Source organism: Hypanus sabinus, chromosome 7 (assembly GCF_030144855.1).
Source record: "Hypanus sabinus isolate sHypSab1 chromosome 7, sHypSab1.hap1, whole genome shotgun sequence".
Taxonomy (NCBI): Eukaryota; Metazoa; Chordata; class Chondrichthyes; order Myliobatiformes; family Dasyatidae; genus Hypanus; species Hypanus sabinus.
Window position 1 is genome coordinate 38,436,596 of NC_082712.1, and position 17,562 is coordinate 38,454,157.

Here is a 17,562-nt window from a genome sequence, read left to right on the forward strand (position 1 = left end):
TGGATTTGTTAAGCCGAAGAGCTTGCATCTGTGCTATATTGTTCTTTGACCCTGCTCTATGATTTTTTTTTAGAATCATTTGATTCTAATCTTTCATGTGAAAAGGCCAAATGTATTCTGATGTAATTATTCAAAAACCTACTTCAAATGCTGTTGAAGTGTATAAGTAAATGAAAATTCCTCACCATAGACTATCCTGCTCTTTTTTTCATTAGCCCTTGACCTTGCATGCATAGCAATACATAAGAATATGCAGCATATAATACGGGGCCTCTCAGATCATCATAAAATGATAACAGCCTACAGAATGTTAATCGTTTTTTTCCACTGCATTGAACTGCAGAATTGAGCTCTGCAGGTTCCCTGAAGGACAACTGCAGTCTTTTTGTGACTCAGTGTTAATCTCCTGTTTGAATTAACCTGTAAACTCTGCACATTGAGATTTTATCATTAATTAATTTTTAGATTTTGTTTATTCATAACAGAAATACAACAGTCCCATGGAATAAAAAAACTCAAATAAAAATCAAGGTTGAAAGTTCTCATTTTAATGAATTACAGTGTAATATTATGTGAGCAAACTGATTAATATATTAAAAATGGTGGCACAAATGCTCGTAAATTAAGTTAGTAACATTTCTGAGGCATATTTCTGTTTATGACATCTTTAAAACTGCTTGCTGTTTAACATCTTATGTTTTTGTTAGCTGCCAGCCAAAATAGTTTTCTGATATTTGTATGATCTATTAGCAGCGCAAAATAGAATGATGATAACTTGTAGAAATGTTAACCATAATGTTCAGATGAAGTACCTCATTCAAACATGCGTAAATCTCTAAAGAACCACCAAGAGGGAGGTTGCTCTACATTGATAAATGACTAGCTTCCTCTGTAATTGGAATACTTATGAGATTTTGAAGTGTAATCATGAAAAATTAATTTCAGTACAAGATAAAATCAAGGTTGACAAAACTTTATATCTTGTAGAAAAATGTGAGGTTTTTTATTTTTAAAATTGAAGAATGTATAGCAATCTTATTTTATACCCCCCCTCCCCCACCAAGTCATTGGTCTGAGGACCATGTACTAGAATGCTGTTCACTTATTCTTTATCTTCCAGCAAACCATTGGCCAAGCGACTGCAGCCAAATATCCTCGATCAAGTCAACTCCAGTCAGCCACCGGGGGGAATGCAAAATTGTCCACAGTCAGCTGTGGCATCCAGTCAATAAAGGTTGTAGACTGATTGCCTCACCACTATCCGCAACTACCTGAAATACATACAAGGTACCTCATGGAAACTGATGAAACATGGTTGTGTTGTGTTACAACCGAAGACTGAGGACTTGTAATTGGGAACTACCAGTATTATTCAATTATTAATGAACTAATCCACAGGCACAATTGTAAGTGTGTGATTGCATATTCCCAGTTTAACAAAAAAATGAGGTTTATACAGAGTGGTTCTTAAGCTATGATGGATGAGTGATTTTTAAATGCTGTAAAATTTAATGAATTGACTGGAGAGAACTTAAAAATGACTTGTGTTTTAGCCTATTGGTAACAGATCTTTCTAAGCATGGTTTGTGTGAAGACGCTGTGCATAGAATTTTCATAATGCTGATAATGAGTTTGATTAATTTTCCATAAGAGTGAACTCGGGGATGCGACTGGTTGGAGTACATGGCTTTCTCAACTGTGAGATTTGATTTTGAAAATAAAATCCAATCTTAAAATCCTCATCTTGCTTAAAGAAATGAAACTCTCCATTGGCAATTGGACAAGTACGTGTCCTCTAGTTTATTCTGCTTCTACCATTATTTTACAAATAATTAAAATACAGATTGCTTGGATATTAAGACGCTTTTTATTGTAATATCTTATTTTAACCAAAAAGTAATGCTAAAACAAATACAGTTTTTAACTAATAATTCTCATTTTCTCTTACCTGGTTCCCCTTCTAAACTAATCTATTGTCTAAAAGTCGACCTCTTTTGTTACATGGATGAGCTGTCTCGCTGCTTTTACAATGCGACATTACCACATAAATGGAGTTTATAACAATGCTTTTATGAACACCTGTTTGTATATTATTTTTGAGGCATTGTAGTCATTAATTTTATGGAATAGAGGAAAAGATGGCTAAATATGAGAGGTGTAGCCCAAGTAATTTTTATTTGTCATTGTCCTTGTAAACTGAAATTCACTGAGTATACATTTCCTTGATGCTTTAAGTGGAACAAGTTAGCAGAACAATTGTATACAATCTATATGGTCTGTGTAAGTTGAGAAGAGTGAATTTGAAATTGAGGATTTTGAATTATTAGTTTCCATTTTGTCCTGTGCTGTAAGAAGGTAAAAATGATGGGTTTGCTGTGTTACAGGAGAGGTTTCCATGGCTTGGCCTTAACTGTATTAAGAGTAACAAAATGTTCAGAGCAAAAATTGTTCTGAGCTTGTATTTCAAGACACTTATTATTATCATTTTTTAAATACATAGAAATTTAGCTTATTATTTTCATAATTAAAGTTTTTTGTTAAATATATTTATGACTTAAATTTCAAGTTTTAGTTTATTCCCATTGAACCGTAATGATTTTGAACGATATGAGCACAAAGCTTGACTTTAAAAGAGTAAATGATTTCTGTGTATGTATAGGATTCCTATTTTAAACTTCTATATTAAATTTTCTCCTAACAGTATTACAAAGTGTTCTCAGTTATTTTATTTTTTCTTGGGAATTTTATTGCACAAATGAAGAATATAACAACTGCTAAAAATATTGCATACAGTGTATTTTAACAATTATTGCTGTGTACTTCAGCAGAAACATAGAAACACATAGGAATCAGATCAAATAAGTTTTATCCAACTAGTGAGAATATATAAGTAACTAGTCTCTTAAAACTTATGCTCTATGTTTCATCATCCATACATGGATTAATTACAGGCATGTTGTTGTGATCTGATGGATGCATGGTCAAAATGAGTTCTGGAAAAAGAACACTATAATCAAAAGCAAACTTGTGTATGACTTCAATATATGATGACCAGCATCATAAAAATCTTGGTAGTAGGTTTCGCTGCTAATGTAATGGCTTCTTTGTAATGTTCACTGCTGAGATAACGGTTTCTCTGCAGCAGCAATGTTCGGGTTATGGCGGGAGATAACAGGATGCATGTTAGCCAATAAGAGATTGTTGCTGTGTCTTGTGATTCTGGAAGCAGTTGATTTTGTGGGCTTTTGTCAGAGGTGGGGAGAGAGAAATGAGAGAAGACGTGAATGGAGAGATTTGGTAGACCACCAGACAGGGTGGACTTGGAGCGGGGGGGATCCAGAGCGCCGCTGTGAGGAGACTGATGGTGGAAGGACTACTGAACTGTGTGAGCTGCAACTTTGTGCACAGACTGTTTATTATTAAATCTTTTGATTTGGGCCCTTTTTCTTTTATATTTTGTTTCTCTACCAGCCATATAGTCAAAAGTAAGAGTTATAAAGCTTAATCGTTTAATCACATATTGTGTACTGTTTGTTATATCGGGGTACTGATTTGTAACTGGGAACATATTGCGCAGCCTCCACCCAAACAAGATTTCTTAAGTTTGTCTGGGCAGGGGGTTCATCCCCTATATTAAGCCGCTAGTTGAAGCGAGTGTTACAATTTTGGGGGCTACGTTCGGGATTGATTCCATTGGATGCTGTATGATTACCCTGAGCAATGAACCAGTGGGGCAGATGTTTGTACTCTGGGTGAATTGTTAATTCTACTGTTAAATACTGTTAAAGTTGCAATTTTGAGTGGAGGTCAGATAAAGTGGTGAGCACAGCTCTTGTTTTAATGCTGACCAATGCTGAGGTAGCTGGGGGCAGAGATTTCAAAGACAGGGTTCTATCATTTCTGAGAGTGAGGGGAAAGGTTTGGAATGTCTAATTAGTCCACGTCCCCCAGTGAAGAGTGAGAACTCTGAGATAGTATTCGCCCTTTCTTCTCTGGAGAATAAATGGAAAAATCAGATTCAAAGTCCCAGCTATGGCAGGCTCTGCCTATTCTCTGGAATAGTGCCCACCCCTAAAGGGGAGGAGGAGTATGAGACGTGGGCGGAATGGACCTCTCAGTTGTTAGATGAGTGGCAGTGCTGCGATGATGAAAAGTGACAGATGGGTTGAAAGTTTGAATGGGCGGACTGCTGACGTTGTCAGAACTGTCAGGTTAAATTGTCCCATAGCGACAGCCGTCAGTTATCTGCAAGCACTGGGTAATGCCTTTGGTCCGACTGGAACCCCAAGGGAGTTCCTGGTGGGGTTTCAGAACGTGTGTCAGGAAAAGTGGGAGAAGCTTTCTGCTTATATTTTTTGGCTAGAGAGGAAGCTAAATTGCTTGCAGCGCAGAGGGGTTATTCAGGCGGCTGAGGTGAATCAGTTGAGAATGGACCAGATAGCCAGGGGCGCCCAGACCCAGGACCGGATTGTGTGGGGTCTCTGACAGTCTCATAAGATGTGCCCCCTCCATCTTTTGTTGAGGTACGGGAAGAGGAGAATGTGGCGGAGGTGCGGGAGGACTCAGTCAGCAGGGTACAGTCCTCGGTAGTAGTCCCCTGCAGTGAAGTGACCCCAGGGAGCGGTAGAGGAGATTGTGGCAGAGTTGAGAACGAAGGTGTGTCGGCTGTTATCAGTGGGTGTGACCCCTCCCCCCATATGATGGAGCTGATTGGGGAGGGGGGCGGATTCCCCAAGGGGACGAACAATGCAGAGGGCTGCTGGCAGCAGGAGAGTGAGCCCCCGGGTACCTCAGCAGGGAGAGTCGTTGGGAAAACTTAAAGGGGGTCCCATGAGGGAATGGCCTGGTGTCTCTGGGGGAAACATGTTCCCAGCAAAGTACCAAGGAACTCCCGAAAGCAAAAGACCCTATTCCTGAAGGCTTAGTGGGACCACGCTCCAGTCTGTCACTACGGATAGAGGGTATTTATGCTAAAGCCATACTTGACACCAGGTCTCAGGTCATATTACTGTACAGTTCATTTTACAACCGGTATCTGAAGCATTTACCCTTGAAACCATTCAATGCACTGGAGGTTTGGGGTATCAGTGCTGGTGATTATCCATGCGACGGTTATTTGTCAGTGAAACTGGAGTTCTCGGAGGCCGATGTGGGAGTGTCTGAGGTTCTTGATACATTGGTGCTGGTTTGTCCGGACCCTGTTGAGAAGGGCGGCATTTCAATTTTGGTGTGACCAACACTCCTCTAGTGAGGAGGCTCATGGAGGCCTGCAAGGAGAAGGCGGGTGAGAACTTTTTGGGGACATTATCCGTGCACCCAGTGTTTCGAGCTGCTTTTGATTAAGTGCAGCAGTGGGCCGGATACCAAATTTAAACAAGGGACTATTGAAGCCAATGGTGGTACGGCCCGGGGAAGTAGTGAGAGTGATGGGGACCCCCAAATTTCCCAGAGTGCTTGAGGGTGAAGCCCTCTTAGTGGATGCTCCGGGGGACCACGAGGGGGAGTTGAGATTTCCTGCTGGGCTACTGATGAGGCCCAAATTGCAGAAGCCCTCAGTTGTACAGGCGAGCAGAATGGCAGTGATCGTCAGGAACGCTACTGTTACGACTGTGCCCCAACTCTGATTGGCCGAAGGGTACAAAGTAGCCCCTTCCTTTTTGAGAATCGCAAGATTGCTATTATTTCGGGTCTGGGACCCAGGAAATGAGAGAGACACACGCAGGATCCTCAAGGATTGGAATGTGTCCTGGGCCTCCGAAAGACAAAGCCATGGATAACGGCCATTGTCTCTGGGAGACGGAATTGTGTATTGAGTACTGTCCTATTCATTGAAACCCTCAGGGAATGACCAAGGTGGGCTGGTAGAGGGATGGCACCATCCCAACCTGATTGGCATCTGAGACCCCGTGAGTAAGGATAAAAGAGGGTCTGGGGAACGCCCCCTTTAGACGCACCAGGAGAAACGCTAGAAATCCCGTGACAGCATATAATAGCGACAGCCGGTGGGGCCCACGTGCGTCCTTTCCCATTGCCTGGGATTGGCGGGACTGACCACGGATGAATGGCTTAGCTAAAAGGAAAAGGACACCAACGACATTTCGAAGGATCGACATCATAAAAAAGGAAACTGGCAAGTTCCAAAATCTCTCTCTCTTGACACCAACCAAAGGCTGCAGCCTGAATGAACTAATGTGACTTTTATATTTCCATCGGACAATACATTATCCCCTAGACAACAATAGAGCTATTTCTCATTGATTATTATTATACCCGCGCCTTTTGATCTAGTATTGACGACGTATAGTATCTGTATGTTTGCATTGATATTATTTTTGTGTATTTTTAACCAATAAATACTGTTAAAATAGTACCATCAGGCTTCAACGGACCTCTCTATCTTTGCTGGTAAGTTACCCAGTTACGGGGTACGTAACACTATGAAGAGGGAGGTCACCTTCAAGCAGGGGATGCCCCTGGTGCATTTGTTCCCGGTGACAGTAATGTCTACTGCCCCCGTGAGGCACGTCAGGGAGAAACTATTGGAAAAGGGGGGAAAGCTGACCGCTGACTCACTCAACTTCGGGAACTCCCTGATGCCGCTGGGTTGGAAAAGGAAACTGGTAGAGGAGCTTTTGAAGCTGGAAGGTGTCTCCACTGGCGAGTTTGATGTGGGTTGTTCAAAGAGCACTCATCACACTATCCAGGTGACCAAGGACACCTCATTTAGAGAGAGGTCACGGCGACTGGCCCCTGTAGACGTGGAAGACGTGCGGCAGCATTTGTGTAAGTTGAAAGAAGCTGGGATCATCACTGAGTCCCGAAGCCCCTATGCATCCCTAATAGTAGTGGCCGGGAAGAAGAACAGGAAGGTACGCATATGTGGGGACTAAAGGACTCTGAACAGGCACACCATCCCTGGCCAGTATACGGTCTCAAGGGTCGAAGATGCGCTGGCCTCTCTGAGTGATGTGAAGTGGTTTAGTGTGCTGGATTTGAGGAGTAGATATTACTAGATTCCAAGTGAGAACGACAAAGAGGAGACAGCATTTATATGCCCCCTGGGATTCTTCCAGTTCAGAAGGATGCCCCAGGGCATATCGGGAGCCCCTGCAACCTTCCAGCATGTCATGGAGAAGACGGTGGGGGATATGAACTTGCTTGAGGTGTTGGTGTATTTGGATCCACCTTAGAAGAACATGAAGCGAGGTTACTGAAGGTACTCGGCTGCCTGAAAGCTGAAGGGTTAAAACTTTCCCTGGACAAGTGCCAGTTCTGCAAAATATCTGTGAGCTATGTTGGACACAAAATCTCATGGAATGGAGTAGCTACAGACCCGGCTAAGATAGAAGCGGTGACCACTTAACCAAGGCTCCAGACTGTGAGTGCTCTGTGCTCGTTCCGTTTTGCGGTTATTATTGGAGATTTATGGACTACGCCAAAGTGAGTCACCCCTTGAATCAGCTTCTGTGTGGTTACCCTCCCTTGGGGAAGAAAGGTAGGGGTGAAAAAAGGACAGGAGGGTGGAGAATATCTAAACCCGTCGGAGCCCTTTGGACAGAGGCGGGATGTAAAATGTGAGGCGGCTTTTCAGTCGTTTAAGGAGTTGCTGATCCAGGCTCCAGTGCTGGCTTTTGTGGACCCCCGATTGCTGTATGTGCTGCACACAGATGCCAGCCAAGAGGGTTTGGGGGCGTCCTGTATTAAGATCAGGGCACTGGGTTGAGGCCTGTGGCATTTGTTAGCCAGAGTTTGTCACCCTCCAAGAGAAATCCCATGCACAAGTTGGAATTCCTGGCATTGAAATGGACGGTGGTGGATAAGCTGAGTGACTAGCTTTACGGGGCCAAGTTTGAGATGCTGACGGACAACAACCCCCTAACTTATATCCTGACCTCGGTGAAACTTGATGCCACAGGCCATCAGTGGTTGGCAGCATTGTCTGCCTATGATTTTAGCTTGAAGTACCATCCAGGGAGCCGGAACATTGATGCGAGTGCTTTGTCCCTATGAGTGCATGAGGAATTGGACAGGGACCAGGAGCGGGAGAGCGTTCCTGCCCTGGGGTCAAGGCCATGTATCAGTTTGCCATCACTGTGAAGGTAGAGGAAAAGGAGAGGCAGGATTGAGCAGTGGATCAATTGGGGGCTTCTGATGACGCCATTCCCCAAGTTGACTGAAACCTGACTGTCCAGAACAAGGGGTCACAGTTTAAAGATAAAGGGGAAGCCTTTTAGGACTGAGATGAGGAAAAACTTCTTCACACAGAAAGTGAATCACACACAGTGGTGAATCTGTGGAATTCTCTGCTACAGGAAACAGTTGAGGCCAGTTCATTGGCTATATTTAAGAGGAAGTTAGATAAGGCCCTTGTGGCTAAAGGTATCGGGGGTATGGAGAGAAAGCAGGTACAGGGTTCTGAGTCGGATGATCAGCCATGATCATACTGAACGGCGATGCAGGCTAGAAGGGCTGAATGGCCTACTCCTGCACCTATTTTCTATGTTTCTATGTCCGAAGACAAATCAGCTGCCGGAATTGAGTCCTGGGGAAGTGGCAGCTGCTCAGCGAGATGATCCGGGCACTGGCACTATTTGGTCCATGGTTGAAAAGGGAGACATGGCTCAGGCGGAGAAGACGAAACGTGTCAGTGCCTCCGTGACTGAAAGAATGGCCTCAGTTGGAGTCAAGAACCAGATGTCACCCCTGGACTGACCTTGACATTGCCAGCTGGTTCTGCCCGAGAAGTATTGGGGGATGGCGTTGATGTCACTTCATGATGATTCTGGACATTTAGGGGTGGAAAAGACCCATGGATTGCTCAAAGACTGCTTTTACTGGCCCTGAAGTCAGAGGTTGCAGAATTCTGCAAGTCATGCATTTGCTGCATACGGTGGAAGACACTGCGTACGCGGGCAGCTCCTTTGTCTCACTTGCAGAGTGCAGGGCCCTTGGACCTGGTGTGTATGGATTTCCTGTCCATAGAAAGCCAATGCCAGCAACACGACAAATGGACCACTACACCAGATATGCTCAGATTTTTCCTACCAAGGACCAGAGGGCGACTACGGTGGTATAAGTGTTATGGGAGAAGTATTTTGTTTATTACGGTATTCACAGGTGGATACGTAGTGACCAGGGACGGGAGTTCAAGAGCAGATTCATCCATGAGTTACTGGGCATGCTTGGAGTTGAGAAGTCGAGGACCACACTCTATCACCCGCAGGGCAATCCCCAACCTGAGAGGTTTAATGGGACCTTGCTAGACATGCTTGAGACACTGGAGATCAGCAAAAAGAGCCAGTGGAGTCAACATATTAGGCACTGGTTCACTGTTACAACTGTACACAAAATGAAGCTAATGTGTACTCGCCATATTATTTGATGTTTGGGTGCCAGGTGAGGTTGCCCATTGACCTTTGTTTTGGGACTGACGAGGGTGACACCACCGAAGCCTTATCTGAAGTATGTGTCTGATATGAGGAGAGAGCTGAAAAGGGCTTATGAATTGGCTGGGGTCGCAGCCGCCAAGCAGAATTGAGGAAATAAGAGGAGGTATGATCAGAAAGTGAGGTTCTCCCAACTCCTGCAGGGAGACCGGGTCCTCATAAGGAATTTGGGGCTACCTGGAAAGCACAAGCTGGCTGACCACTGGGTGGCCACACCCTATGTGGTGGAGAGTCAGATGCCAAACCTACCAGTTTTACGGGTGAGGGAATGGGCCTGTCAAGATTCTCCATCAGAACCACCTGTTGCCCCAGGACAAGAGGTTCAGGTAGACCCAGAGCCCAACTTGGAGTCTACACCTAGTAAAAGGACTCTGCAAAAACGTGGGGTGACTGCAGGGCCGACAGCAGGAGAGGCTGGGCCGGGCCTCGCCCATAAGAAGGATACTGATTCAGAGGATGATGATCTGGATGTACGGCACATGTTGCCTTTCACTGATTCCCCATTGATTGAGGAAGAGACTCCTGACCCTTCTCCCACTGAGTCAGGTGAGGTGGAGGGAGCTATCTGTGGGCAGCCTGGGTTACAGCAGGACCCTGAAGGAGAGGAAGCGGGGCCTGGACACAGGACAGAGGGCTTCGAGTTGCAGGGGGACATGAGTGATAGATGGAGGGAGGATTCGCCAAGTAGACCCGAAGTATCCCCAGTAGCGTCTGAGCCCGGAGAGTTACTGGGGAGGTACAGAGGTCTCAGAGAATTAGGAGACCACCGGATAGGTTGTCCTGTGTAGCGCCTGGGGAACAGGGAGTGATCTCTACTGTTCTGGGGAGCTATGCCACTGCCTTTTACACCCAGATTGGGCTTGTGTTTTGCAGGAAGGGTTGGTGAATTATCTCAACGTCATGAGGATATGACTAAATTTGGTGGGAGGAGAGTGTAACATGCTGTAAGGATTTACTGCTAATGTAATGGCTTCTTTGTAATGTTCACTGCTGAGGTAACGGTTTCTCTGCAGCAGCAATGTTCAGGTTATGGCGGGAGATAACAGGATGCATGTTAGCCAATAAGAGATTGTTGCTGTGTCTTGTGATTCTGGATGCAGTTGATTTCATGGGCTTTTGCCGGGGGGGGGGAGATGAAGAGAGAAGACGTGAATGGAGAGATTTGGTAGACCTGCTGGACAGGGTGGTCTTGGAGCGGGGGGTCCAAAGGTCGGTGATGCTCAGAGAAAACCAATGGTGGAAGAAGGACAACTGAACTGAGTGAGCTTGCAACTTTGTGTACAGACTGTTTATTATTGAATCTTATGATTTGGGCCCTTTTATATTTTGTTTCTCTATTAACTATATAATCAAAGTAAGAGTTATAAAGCTTAATTGTTTAATCACTTGTGTACTGTTTGTTATTTTGTTGTACTGATTTGTAACAGGACATATCGTTCAGCCTTCACCCAAACGTGATTTCTTAGGTTTGGCTGGGCAGGGGGGTTATCACCCCCTATATTAAGCTGCTAGGCGAGGCGAGTGTTACATAGGCAATAATAAAATAGCTCAAGTGATTAAATCATGCAGCTAAGTGTCCGAAATGATCTTTGTCTGAAATGTTTACCAGGATGATAATGCTTTGCAAGCACATAGAGGATCTTGGGGTTAATAAACTCAGCTACAAACTTGCATTTTGAATTTCATTTAATATTTCCTATTAGTTTTCTTCCCTCATTCCCATTTTAGCTTTCTAATTTTTTTTTTGCTGCCTTTGGACTACTCTTCTGTATCAGGCTTCCCTTTATACCCTGAGTATTGTGGCCTGATTCCTACCTTAATTCTTGACTCTACCACTGTATTCTTGTATCTTTTGTTTCCAGTCTGTTTCCTTGAGTCTAGAACTTCCATCAGAATCCCACCACCGCCATTTGAAGGGCCCACTCATAGAGCTTATTCCTACTTCCTTGCAGGCAGCTCTGATACTCTTGCATACATATGGTCACTGGGGATTAATTTTACAAGTGCAATACAGTGGACTTTTTGACTGCATCAGTCATCTCCCTCCAGAATTTCTGTTCACTAGTAAAATGGGTCTTTCCACAAATGGCATATAGTAGCATGGTTTGAATGGAAATCTAGATGAAATATGATCAGTATGTTCCTATAATCTACCTATGGAGTGCTATTTTCCACAATTTTTATTGCCCAAATTGTCAATGGCGGTGTGGCTCTTAACCCCAAATTTCTTTTTGATCTGTTATCCTACATTCCTGCTGTGACTTAGAAGTGATCAGATCTTGATCGCTTTCCACTCCTTCTGTTGCTTGGTCATGGAGCACCTGTTTGAAAATGCTTCTTCAGTTGTGGATGTAGTGTCACAAATTGTATCCTGCTTGTTTTAGCCACAATCTGGATCTGTGAGGTTCACAATCTGATTATGATGGGCAGCATATTGGAGGGAAATCTTGACATAGTTGCTGGGATTCCTAAGTTTTCAAATGACAATGGAAAGCCTTGAGAGAAGTTTTTAGTTTTCCAGACTGAGCTTGAACTGAAACCTACGTTCCCCAAGGGTTCTGTGCAGTGGAGCTGGTGGCTTGGGCAAGATGTCCAAACTGATGTGTTAAATTTATTGCAGAAAATAGCATCTTATTCTTATTTTGTAAGAAAGGAACCTGCCCATTTTGATGACAAATTATCTTGCTATTTTGGTTTCAGGTTTCTACTACTTCGCTTCCAGTGTAAGTACTATTCTCTTCAATTATTTTCAATATCGGAAATGGTATTAAGACAGGAAAAAAGGTTGAATATCAATTAAATGCTAATTTATTCATTTAGCATGTAAACATTTGACCATCTTAAATCTGTACAATTAAACATCGACATTGGTGATGATCAATGTCTATTTAAGATCATAACACATGAGTAGAATTAGGCCATTCAGTTCATCAATTCTTCTCTGCCTTCCATCATGGCTGATTTATTATCCTTCTCAATCCCATTCTCCTGCCTTCTCCCCATAACCTTTGAGGCCCTTGCTAATTAAGAACCTATCAGCCTCTGCTTTAAATATATCCAATGACTTTTGCCTCCACAGTCACCTGTGGTAAAGAATTCACAGGTTCCTGACCCTCTGGCTAAAGCCAATCTTTCTTATCACTGTTCTAAAATGTTATTCTTTTGAGGCTGTCCCCTGTGGTTCCCCCGCTAATAAGAAACAGCCTCTCCAAGTTTAGCCTATCTAGGATCTAAGCCTTTCGATATTTGATAGGTTTCAATGAGATTTCTGCTTATTCTTCAAAACTCCAGCGGATACAAGCCCAGAGCTGTCGGACACTCTTCGTATGTTAGCCCTTTCATTCCCAGGATTATTCTCATTATAGTAATGCCAGCTTGTAATAATATCCTCAACTAGACATTGATAAACATTCCTCTTTTTTAAAAAAAGATACCCAGACCTTTTGCAAGAAATGTTAGTGGTATGAACTAGCTCTTTATTGTAATTAATTTCACAAGCAGCTAGTTGATTTTTTTTAAGCTATTAAATTAGTTAAAGCACCTAATCCATCCAGGACACTTGACTACCCCGTGCTCTACCAATGAGCAAGGGCTGTCTATAGTATTGTACTCCAGAAATCCTTTTTCACTGTCTTCTGTTTCACTGAAGCAATACCAGTAAACATTGATAAACATTTTTAAGGAAGAGATTCCTTAAAATGTATAAAATTGTAAAATGTTCTCAGGCTCAGATTTGACAACATTTTCCTGACATTTACTGTAAACAGTCAGTCGATATTTTAATAATTAGCTTTCATTAGTCACGATGATGCAGTGATACCAGAGCTGAATTTTCTTCCTCGAGTTCGTTATTGTAGTAGAATGCCAGGCAGATAGTTCCAGAAAAAGGAAAGCATATCTTTAAGAAACTGTACATTTCTGTGAAGATTGCATGCCATTAATTTCTTTTCTGATCTTTTCTGTTATGGAAACAAAAAAAAAACCAATTTAGTTCTAATGAAGAATAGCATAATTTTAATCAAAAACGATATTTTTGTTTAGTCAATATAATGTACTGTACTAAAAAATATAATGGGCAGAACAGGCATATCTGTAATAATTGTGAGCTTACATTTAAAATTGCACCACATGAGACTGCAAATGCAGCATTTGAGCGGGAGGAAATGTAAACCCAATACTTCAGTTCCTTTGCCAGCTCCACAGATGTGTTCAACCTGCTGAGTTACTCCAGCAGATTGTTGTTTAAAATGGTGTGTTTATTTGCTCCTTTAGCCCAAAATGGAATAGAAACTAGCTGGACTCCAGAAGATAGATTATTGTTTTTATTAACTTGGTGTAATTGAGTGAAAATACCGTGCATAATAAACATAAGGAGCAATGTGTACTATGTGATGTTAGATATCCTTGTCCTTGCTCATCTAAACTTCACTGTAATTGGGAAGGTAAGAGATCGGTTATTCCCAAAGAAGCAGCAGCATTCCAAAGGGAGGATGAAGCAACCATAGCTGATAAAGGAAGTCAAGGACCACATAAAAGCAAAAGAGGGGGCATTCAATATACCAAAAATTGGTAGGAATCTTTAATAACTCAACAGAAAACTAAAAAGCAATAAGAAAAGATGATAAATGGAGGTAAATTATCCAATAATGAGAATACCAAGTGTTGTCAAATGTATAAAGGGTAGGAAATTGACGAGTAGAATCAGACCATGACTGGGGAGGTGGTAATGGGGAACAAAGAAATGGCAGACGAACTGAATAAGTAGTTCACATCAGTCTTCACTGTGGAAGACGTATTAGGAGAATTGGCAAAGATGCGGTAGATTGAACATAGTGAAGTAACATAGAAACATAGAAAACCTACAGCACATTACAGGCCCTTCGGCCCACAAAGTTGTGCCGAACATGTCCCTACCTTAGAAATTTCTAGGCTTACCCATAGCCCTCTATTTTTCTAAGCTCCATGTACCTATCCAAAAATCTTTTAAAAGACCCTATCATATCCGCCTCCATCACCATTGCCGGCAGCCCATTCCACACACTCACCACTCTCTGAGTTAAAAAACTTACCCCTGACATCTCCTCTGTACCTACTCCCCAGCACCTTAAACCTGTGTCCTCTTGCGGCAACCATTTCAGCCCCGAGAAAAAGCCTCTGACTATCCACACGATCAATGCCTCTCATCATCTTAAACATACCTATCGGGTCACCTCTCATCCTCCGTTGCTCCAAGAAGAAACGGCCAAGTTCACCCAACCTGGCATGCTCCCCAATCCAGGCAACATCCTTGTAAATCTCCTCTGCACCCTTTCTATGGCTTCCACATCCTTCCTGTAGTGAGGCGACCAGAACTGAGCACAGTACTCCAAGTGGGGTCTGACCAGGGTCCTGTATAGCTGTAACATTACCTCTCGGCTCCTAAATTCAGTTCCACGATTGATGAAGGCCAATATACCGTACACCTTCTTAACCACAGAGTCAACCTGTACAGCTGCTCTGAGCATCCTAGGGGCTCAGACCCCAAGATCCCTCTTGACCCTCCACACTGCCAAGAGTCTTACCATTAATACTATATTCTGCCATCATGTTTGACCTACCAAAATGAACCACTTCACACTTATCTGGGTTGAACTCCATCTGCCACTTCGCAGCCCAGGTTTGCATCCTATCAATGTCCAGCTGTAACCTCTGACAGCCCTCCACACTATCCACAATACCTCCAACCTTTGTGTCATCAGTAAACTTATTAACCCATCCCTCCACTTACTCATCCAGGTCATTTGTAAAAATCACAAAGAGTAAGGGTCCCAGAACAGATCCCTGAGGCACACCACTGGTGACCGACCTCCATGCAGAATATGACCTGTCTATAACCACTGTTTGCCTTCTGTGGGCAAGCCAGTTCTGGATCCACAAAGCAATGTCCCCTTAGATCCCATGCCTCCTTACTTTCTCAATAAGTGTTGTATGGGGTACCTTATCAAATGCCTTGCTGAAATCCACATACACTACATCTACTGCTCTTCCTTCATCAATGTGTTTAGTCACATCCTCAAAAAAATTCAATCAGGCTCGTAAGGCACAACCTGCCCTTGACAAAGCCATGCTGCCTGTTCCTAATCATATTATACCTTTCCAAATGTTCATAAATCCTGCCTCTGAGGATCTTCTCCATCAACTTACCAACCACTGAAGTAAGACTCACTGGTCTAAAATTTCCTGGGCCATCTCTACTCCCTTTCTTGAATAAAGGAACAACATCCACAACTCTCCAATCCTCCGGAGCCTCTCTTGTCCCCATTAATGATTCAAAGATCATTGCCAGAGGCTCAGCAATCTCCTCCCACAGTAGCCTGGGGTACATCTCATCCAGTCCTGGTGACTTTCCAACTTGATGCTTTCCAAAAGCTCCAGCACATCCTTTTTCTTAACATCTACATGCTCAAACTTTTCAGTCTGCTGTAAGTCTGCACTACAATCACCAAAATCCTTTTCCATAGTGAATACTGAAGTATTCATTAAGTATCCCTGCTATTTCCTCTGGTTCCATACACACTTTCCCACTGTCACACTTGCTCTTCACATACTTGTAGAATGCCTTGGGGTTTTCCTTAATCCTGTCCACCAAGGCCTTCTCATGGCTCCTTCTGGCTCTCCTAATTTCGTTTCTAAGCTCCTTCCTGTTAGCTTTATAATCTTCTAGATCCCTAACATTACCTAAATCTCTGAACCTTTTTTAAGCTTCTTGACTAGATTTATTACAGCCTTTGTACACCACAATTCCTGTACCCCGCCATAACTTCCCTGTCTCATTGGAACATACCTATACAGAACTCCCCACAAATATCCCCTGAACATTTGCCACATTTCTTCCGTACTTTTCCCTGAGAACATCCTAAAAACAGACTACAGGGAGTTAGGAAGTTGAGAAGCAGGACCGCTAAGGTAGTTATCTCGGGATTACTGCCTGTGCCACACAACAGTAAGTACAGTATAGGAATAGGATGAGGTGAAGGATAAATGTGTGACTGAGGGATTGGAGCAGGGAGATGGGATTCAGATTTCTGGATCATTGGGACCTCTTTTGGGGCAGGTGTGACCTGTACAAAAAGGACTGGTTACACTTGAATCCCAGGGGGACCAATATACTGGTGGGGAGCGTTTAAACTACAATTGTTGGGGGAGTGGTGAGAATGAGGGGGACGATATCATTGAATCCTGCCGAATACTGAAAGGCCTAGATAGAGTGGACTTGGAGGCAGTTTCCAATAGTGGAAGAATCTAGGACCAGAGGGCATAGCCTCAGAACAGAAAGACATCCCTTTAGAACAGAGATGAAGAGGAATTTCCTTAACTAGAAGGTAAATTGCAGAATTCATTGCCATAACCAGCTGTGGAGGCCAAGTCATTGGGTGCATTTAAAGCAAAGATTGATAGGCTCTTGCATAGGAAGGGCATCAACAGTTATGGGAAGGAGGAAGGAGAATGGGGTTGAGAGGCATAATAATGCTTGAACGATGGAGTCGGCTCGATTGACCAAAAACTGCTCCTATGTCTAATGGAATAAAGGGGTCCTTTTCTGGCCCGCTGCTGGTAACTAGTGGTGTTCTGTGGGGGTTGGTGTTAGGTACACTACTTTCTACATTATATGTTAATGATGTGGATGATCAAATGGTGGAGCAAACTCAATGGGCTGAATGGCCTAACTCTTTTCCTATATCTTATGATCCACTGCTCATCAGCTTCAACAGTCAATCTGCCAGCAAAATTTCTTTATTCCTGAAAACTAATCATCAATTGTTTTTCAAGCCTTTGCTTTTTTATCCTGAAGTCCTCCAGAAAGGTGGGCTATTAGTATGTTTCTTGACTTCAGTGCATTCAACATTCCACACGGTCTAACAGTTCTTTCACAGTCTCTGTTCAAGCATGTCTCATGATTTTCCTGGTGTTTTCTACATCAGTTTTACATGCTTCTGCTTGTGTTCATTAAATATCATTTGATTTGATAATGAAGGTAACCACAGAAGCTCACTATTGGAATTAACGCATTGTTCTGGATAGAAGATGACTGGCTAATCGGCTGGACGGAAATGGGATCAGTGACTCTATTAACATA

At 43.1% G+C, this 17,562-nt stretch overlaps 2 protein-coding genes across 4 annotated transcripts in view; one reads left to right on the forward strand and one right to left on the reverse strand.

Annotated features, from left to right (window-relative positions):
* poc5 (POC5 centriolar protein homolog (Chlamydomonas)) overlaps window positions 1-2,697 on the forward strand; it is a 123,690-nt gene extending 120,993 nt beyond the window's left edge. For all 3 annotated transcript variants that reach the window (XM_059974524.1, XM_059974526.1, XM_059974525.1), the window contains exon 13: window positions 1,121-2,697. In XM_059974524.1, the coding sequence (XP_059830507.1) occupies window positions 1,121-1,246 (126 nt within the window). In that variant the 3' untranslated portion in view covers window positions 1,247-2,697. The remainder of the gene's footprint in view (window positions 1-1,120) is intronic.
* Window positions 2,698-12,601: 9,904 nt separating this feature from the next.
* Window positions 12,602-17,562, reverse strand: part of LOC132396310 (ankyrin repeat and death domain-containing protein 1A-like) — a 77,508-nt gene continuing 72,547 nt past the window's right edge. The window contains exon 15 of the mRNA XM_059973830.1: window positions 12,602-13,405. Coding sequence (XP_059829813.1) covers window positions 13,347-13,405 — 59 coding nt within the window. The 3' untranslated portion in view covers window positions 12,602-13,346. The remainder of the gene's footprint in view (window positions 13,406-17,562) is intronic.